General features: G+C 41.7%; 1 protein-coding gene across 1 annotated transcript; it reads left to right on the top strand. All coding sequences in view use genetic code 11, as the record gives it.

Moving 5' to 3' along the window:
- Positions 1–583: 583 nt before the first annotated feature.
- On the top strand, positions 584–1,547 carry EGR_05982 (OCIA domain-containing protein 1; the record flags this gene model as incomplete). Its single annotated transcript, XM_024495231.1, has 2 exons — positions 584–620; positions 919–1,547. 2 exons carry the CDS (start codon positions 584–586, stop codon positions 1,545–1,547), a joined length of 666 nt encoding a protein of 221 aa, XP_024350315.1.
- Positions 1,548–7,389: the final 5,842 nt, after the last annotated feature.

Here is a 7,389-nt window from a genome sequence, read left to right as displayed (position 1 = left end):
TAGAAATATGGTTTCCGAAGCTAAAATGAACACAGCATCCCTAATTAAGTACCCAAAGGCAAAACATGGGAAATAGTAGAAAAATGCAATACCTAAACAAGGAAACCCTTTTCAAATCCACAAGCAGGCTCACAACCTTCAACAAAATAGCCTAGCTTTACTTCAACTAACATCTGCTCAAAATTAAAGCACGATGAAAGGAAAAACTACCAATATTACTAAATTTGAGAATCAACTGGTGAGCAGGGTAAGAATTATAGGAAGCAATTCGAAACATCAAGACGAACTACACCTACATACAATCCCAATTAAGTGTGAGAAGATAGGTTAGCAGAGGTCACGGGTTTAAGGCCACAGCTGCATCATTAGCATTTGTTTTAGTGTAAAATTTTATTTATTTTACATAATATCTTTTTGCAACATTTAAAAATAATAAATATTTGCTGACTAAGAGGGTTTTCTGGCACTTTTATACTCACTGTAAAATCGGACATCGCAGATTTCTAAACCAATCATTGTGCTGGTCTTCACTTGACCCGTGAAAATACGTTGTTTGTCGTTGGGAGCTTTTAGGCAATTGGTAATGTACGTATATTTGCCTCTAATAAGCCTCACTGAAGGTATCTCTTATGATGCATCTGATAAGTGTCAAATAGGCTCTCACTTTTGATCTCTAACACTAGGCTATGTTCTAGTTCTGCCAGCCTTTTTGTATCTGAAGGTGCACGCATTTTCGCCACTCATATCCCATTCCTAGTTCTTCTGTCGATACATGGGTCTGCCATTTTCAATAAAGCAAGTTTTTAAGTATGATATGGCTTTTTAACATTATTTTTATATCGCCATAGTAGTTGTTGCCTGTCGGGTTTTAGAGTTTGCCTAACTTTGTTACCGTTTTTGAATAAATCTGTTCCACAGAAATCATGATGCGTGGGCTCGAGGGCTCCCCGCCCGAATTAACCATTGAGGATATGGCAACATTTCGACGCTGCCGTAAAGAGTCCTTCTGGCGCCGTTGCGTCCCTATGATCATGGGCGCTTCCCTTGCAGTCAGTTTTGCGCAATCTCGAGGTTTTTTTAACAACCGTCCCCGCCTTGTCATGCCCAGCTACCTCATAGCGGGTGTGATTGGCTACGTGGGTGGAAAGATAAGTTACATTGATCGCTGCAAACGCATGTTCCTCGAGTTGCAGGACAGCCGTGTAAAGGACTTCCTCCTCGGCCATCAGCCCTCCCTCCCCCTGCCTCGGAGACCTGACTTCTCAATCGAACACGACTGGCCGAGGTCAGAGGGAGATCCACTTGTCGTGCGGACACCCACTACTTACGCTGAGAGGCGGGAATATTACCGTCAACAGGAGCAGCGGCGGCGGGCTGAAGGGTTACGTGATTCGTCAACTCCGTCGGCTCCTCCTGATGACCAGAAGAAAGTCCAAGAATCTTCGCAACAACAGGTTTCATCGAAATCCTCGTCTTCGGAGTACTTTGATACGGAGCGCCCTTTGAGCTCATTCCTCTCGGATGATGAGTATAGGCCGAGGGATTAGGTGTGTTGTTGTCGGTGATGGAAAGTCACCCGCTTATTTTGCAATGAGAACAGTCGAAGATATTAGCTTTAATAAAACATTAATATGATGCGAAACTTTGTGTGCGATTCGGCTGCATTATTTGGTTGTGTGCTTTGCAACCGGTAGTTAGTTTGGAGCTTATGAGGGTGGGCCTGGATTGAACACTGTTATTTCACCTAATAAGTTCATGTCAAAATTTGCTACATTGCTTAATATAGTTCCAGTGACTGATGTACTAGATTTAGTTGATCAAAGTCTTGTTTCCAAATGTTTTAATAAAATCGCAAAGAATGCTTAGTTTTTCAAGTGAGAAATGGGTGGATGCGGTTGTGTCTTAAGTAGAAGAGTCATGTTCATTCTCGTCCAGAAAAGAAGAATGGTGGGTACTGTGTTTGGGAGTGTCAGTGTTACCTCCTACGTATCTGTTCTAAATTTTGCCGTGGTTTAGGGAATTCTGGGTAAGTCTGTAGTAAATCAAATTGATGGTTGGTTCCTTTAGAGTGCTGCATCGATATATAAGTTCCGTAAACTTCCACCAACAGTAGTCTGTAGTTTGCTAATAGCCGCTGTTAAATCGGTGAGAGTTAAGAGTCGATGGTTCCCTTTTAACCGGTTCAGCGTTTTTCGAGCGATTTTATTTCGAGTCGGAGTAAAAGCTGTTGATATCTTAGTGGAATAATGAATGTCAGGCCCATTCGTATTGCAAACCAGAAAGTAAATGTTATCAAATTGGGATAGTACTCAAGGTGGACTCTTTACGACAGCAATGGATGATTTCCGGTAAAGGTGTCTAATTGTTGTTTATCCCACCATCTTGCCTAATTACTGTAGTCTTGGGTAAATGTTGTCGACGATGACCAACTTAGCTGGATCAGTCGTTGTCTAATCATTGCAATTGGTTGTGGGTTATGACCACCGCAACTGATTTCTATTACTTTCCTCATTGATGATGAACCTGTTGATTTAAACCGGACTTCATTTCCCCCAGTATATTTATGAGCCTTGATTAAACCGATTTTGGAAAATTTTATGCCAATTTACCAACTGTCTTTAGTGTTTCAAATCTTCCTGGTACCCTCTGACTTTGTGCGCGAGTATTATTGTGTACAGATAGCAGTATTTCGATCCACTGGCGCAGTATTCGTCATCCACGTCCGTTCTGTTTCTTTGGTATTTCGGACTCCCAGTAATATCTGTTGAATCCAACACGTTTGAATCAACTCAATCACTCCCCATACTACAACTTTGAGATCCACCAATTTCTCCTGTCGGGACTGTGTGCGCGTGTTACAATCGCAACTGTTCACTTGCTGAAGATCAAACACAACAGCCGCAACTGAAATTTATTCATTCACCCGGTTCAAGCAGTGAATGTATCAACTAGAAGAAAGTCCCATTCGCGTGTGACAGCGAAGCAATTAGCCATCTAATATGAGAGGGCGATAACGCTCCTCCACCTCCCCTACTCCCCGTTCGCCTAATTATAACTCCCTAAGTAATTATTATCTCCTCTTTCTGAGATCAGAGAGGGGTCACATGTAAGTTGAGTGGACACTTGGAGGCGTCCAGGGCGGTGTCTGTTTAAGCCTAGATAAAAAACATACTACAAAAGTGGGATTCGCTAACACATTTCTCGTTGGGAAAGAAATATAGATATCTAGTGATCGTTACTCCAAAGAAAAAGAGGTAATTAAAGAGGCCCCTTACTACTTTAGAAGGGTGGATGTACCCTCTGTCTTTTCAATTTTGCATTTAAAGCGATGCAAAAGCCCTCCTTTTCATACTCACCGCCAAGGTGGATGTCAGTGGGCTAATAAACAAGACTGCCAATCCATGAGAGGTTGGATTTTGGGTTAGTAAAGCGAGATATCATACATCGATAGGTCTCTTCTTTGTCTACCTCGTTGCTTAATTACATATAAGTAGTTGCTTTTCCGACATCTTTTCGTAGCCGAAATTGGCGAATGTATAAAGCCAGCTGATCAAGTCATAACCTTTCAGTCTGACCTACAAACTTGCCCCGATAAACACATACTCATTGATGGATTGGAATGCTGATTGCGCAAACGAAGTGCTCGCATTCGTTTTGTGTGACTCTTGTCAAGCAGGCTATGTACAGCGTCACGAGACGTTTCGCATGCCAACTGTCGGCACAATGTTTGCTGTCAGCAATACATGCACTTCTGCCGCAAGATCACAACCACCTGCCCAACTAATGGCCACGTGGAGGGGAATCGGAAAGCAATTTTGCCGGGGAAGTGATCGTGGATGCCCTAGTTGGCGTCGCTTTTTTATCTCATTTCTACTACGATCCAGATAATTGGCAGCACTTTTGAATCCCTTCTTTACAATTGAATTGCATGGTGAATAACGAACCTTTGCTCCTCGATTTCTCCCATATTCAGAGATATTAGGTTATTCAATTGAGCCTTTGAAAACACCTTCTTTGGTAATGAAAAGACGTTCATTGAAGTTTTTTGAGTAACTGTGAATAGCGAGTTGTTTGCAATAGCACTTTGTGCCGTTAACTGTTCAAAAAACTATCTTCTTAAAAGAAAGTCTCAAATCGGTTATTCGCGTCTGACCTTTGTCTAAACAAAAAAGCAGGTTGACTGAGTTTAAGGTAATAAATTAGACAGGTAGACACCACTTAAATTGTTCAGCTATGTAGTGCGAGTGATGATGTCGCGGATTAGGGGGACAGAACGTCTCGTCTGCAGTGGTCTTTTCTCCTCTCCAAGCGGACGTGTTAGTCAGTGTCAATGACCGACGCTTGACCTTAGGAGGAGGCGAAACTCAGAATTAGCAACCTCAGGCACAGGCATCACCACAGGTTCTTGATTAGTCTCGGCAGTACCCCCAGTTTTGTGTACTTTTTGGCTCCTCCTGGACCCCGTGCATGAGTATAGAGTTAGCTGTGCTGTTTCCTGCAATCTGACCTGACCTTAAACTAACAGTTGTCGTTCCAGCTAATACACACTCAACGACTAGTTACAGGGAAAGTAAAACGTCCGCCTCAACGAAAATTGCAAATATGAATCTATGGATTGTGCTTGCTCAACCACCAATGCGAAGCTGCATCGAAAAGTTGGAATACTACTTATTGATAGCCATTGGTACCGATAGTCGCATAAAACTTCCACTAAAAGAAGATTCTGCATTTCCGACGAAGAAACTGAAATGTGAAACGCGATGACTGTTGAGTGACTTGTCATTCGGGTACGGTTCCGTCGAATTTTGGAAAGCCCCAGCCTTGTAGAAACGTAAAAGCCGTCTGAAACATTTGATTTGTGAGTACTAGCAACCACTGTTGCCCACAATTTTGAGCCCTCAAAACGAGCTGGCAAGCTGTTTCACCGACCCGGTCATCATCAACACTTTGACCTCAAAATTTTTTAACCAATACCAACAAGCAAATCTCCATAACCACGAACCGAATGTGATGAACCTAACCCTGAGTACGCCCTTAACCAGAACCAGATATACTGGAGCCTTTCTGGGTAGTCTACCCTGTTACCGTACAGCACACCACCAAATGCTACACAGCAAATTATGTGCAAGGGTGGTTTCCGCAACTCTGGAACCGAGGCTAAGTCAGTTCATGAAGAAGAGAAGCCAGGGCCACATCCATCAAACTCAATCAACCCATTATATGGGCTTAAAAATAGCAAAAAAAGGAATGGAGAGAAAAAATATAGACGCCATGCCGATAATCGAGTCCATCACATATGTGTCCTATAAAGCATGTGCTTAAACAAGTCTCGGCACTCATTAGGTGACAACAAATTAGAACAACCTTTTGCAAACAGACAGACCGGAAAACGCACAAAATTTTATGGCCACATAAAATGCCTGCTTCACGTAACACGAGTCAAGCCACAATAGCCTGTGTTATATTTTGTCTTGGTAGAAAACTTCAAAGAGTAGTGAAGGTCAAATAGTACTTTGTGTTTATTAACTTGAAAAACTGTAGCAAATAAAATATTTTCGTTAGTGGTATTGTCCATTTAATTAATAAACAATGCTTCTCCCCAAAATTCCCAATAAAACCATTTAATATAAATTTCATCTTATTTATTAAGAATAAAAAATGCCAGCCTACACTCTTGATAACAATTTCAGCCAGCACATATCCATTCGAAGTTAAGCAATTAAATACGGACGGCTGTGACTACCTTATTTATCTTTAAAGCTTGCCGGAGAAGGAAGATAGTCGTCTTCTTGCGCGCAAAACTGAAGATTTTTAAATAGTGCTTACTTAAAACTGAACCAGTAACTATTTTTAAAGGGGTATGTTGGCGAAAATCTGCTATTTTATATTAGGGGTCCATGAATCGCCTGTGACTGCACTGTCATTACCTTCAAAAATGGCATAAGCACAATTATTAATTCACCTGGGGGGTAAATTCACTAACTGCGGGACTTCGTGTGAAAATACAGTCCTGGTTTCGAACTTGTGTGCAAAAAATCGGTGTCACTATTTTGGAGATAAATATTATCTCAGTCAAGTCACTCCAAAGTGGTTTAAAGGCTTGTTTAAATCGCTTTAACTCTGCCATATGATTAAGCATTGGGGTATTTTTGCCTTGTTGAGTTGCAAGGTTTGTGCAATTTCCTGTTTTGGCAACAAACCTACAGAAAATACTGAGTCCTCGTTTTATGGGCTGTTGGGCATATAGTCGTCTCAAAATGTCCTCACGTATATCCCGTCCATTATATATTACTGAATAGAGTATAAATGAGGTTTCACCAAAGTCGTTCCTTACAATGAAGCGGTGGCACATGGCTGCACTTGGGCATTTGCAGGCTGTCAGCTGCTTTGAAGGATTTGGAACTTTTTGAATTGCCGGGATAGTACTTCTGGGCGGATCAATAAGACTAAAAGGCCATTTGGCCAATTTGCCCAAGAATTGGATCATTCATACTTCTTCCCAAAGGCTCTTGTATTTTGTGAAATGAGATAAGATTTTACTCGAACATTTGCTCGTTCCTTCGGTGAATTTGATGAATTACCAAGTTTTTGAAACTCAATATGTGTAAATTTAGTCTTGCGGACTGATTCGTACCGGATTCCCAAACTCCCCTGGCGTCATGACATGTAATACTTGATGTGGGAGAAAGTGTTTAGCATTCACGAACAGAAGCTCACCAAGAGGCTACAGATATGGTCTTTCAACCGTGCTACCTGGACAAAAGTAAAGCAGCAAAGACTAACTGACGTGTTCAGCTAAGCATACATTAAAACAGGTACCTTCTTTTGGACACTCTTCCGCTTCAACCATGACGTGTCCTTGCATGAGCTGCAACTGATTATGAGACAGGACTAAAGATTTTAGCACTAGATTCACAGCGAGGATGCTACCTGTTGGTGGTAGTTTATTGTAGCTAGCGTTAGCATCTATGATTGTCCCGTTCTCCAAAAGAGAAACTTTATCAAGAGTGAGTCTTTCCAAGTTTGGTCCTTTCAGGTCAGATTGTTTTTTCTAGAAGATTTAGAGTTAACTGAATTAAATTGGATCATAGCTCAGTTGGATCGAGCCTGCTTATCACTTCAGCCTATGCATCGTCCCGAGTCTTCCCACCATCGAGAACGGAGTACGAATAGCGAAGGCCGAACAGTTAAGCAAAAGTTAGCATTTATGGTATAGATTAAAACATTTAACGAGACGACTTTAACGTGAAACCACTTTCCCTTGGAAAAGCATATTCTACGCGGAATGTTCCTTCTGTAGAATATAGACCTGATGCTAGGACTACTACTCAAGAGATTCCTTCCTTGCTGCCTTTTGCCTGACAGAGGACACTGTGTCTAGGCCCCCCA

Source organism: Echinococcus granulosus (genome assembly GCF_000524195.1).
Source record: "Echinococcus granulosus chromosome Unknown EG_S00049, whole genome shotgun sequence".
Taxonomy (NCBI): domain Eukaryota; kingdom Metazoa; phylum Platyhelminthes; class Cestoda; order Cyclophyllidea; family Taeniidae; genus Echinococcus; species Echinococcus granulosus.
This window is presented reverse-complemented; position numbering and strand designations above follow the sequence as displayed.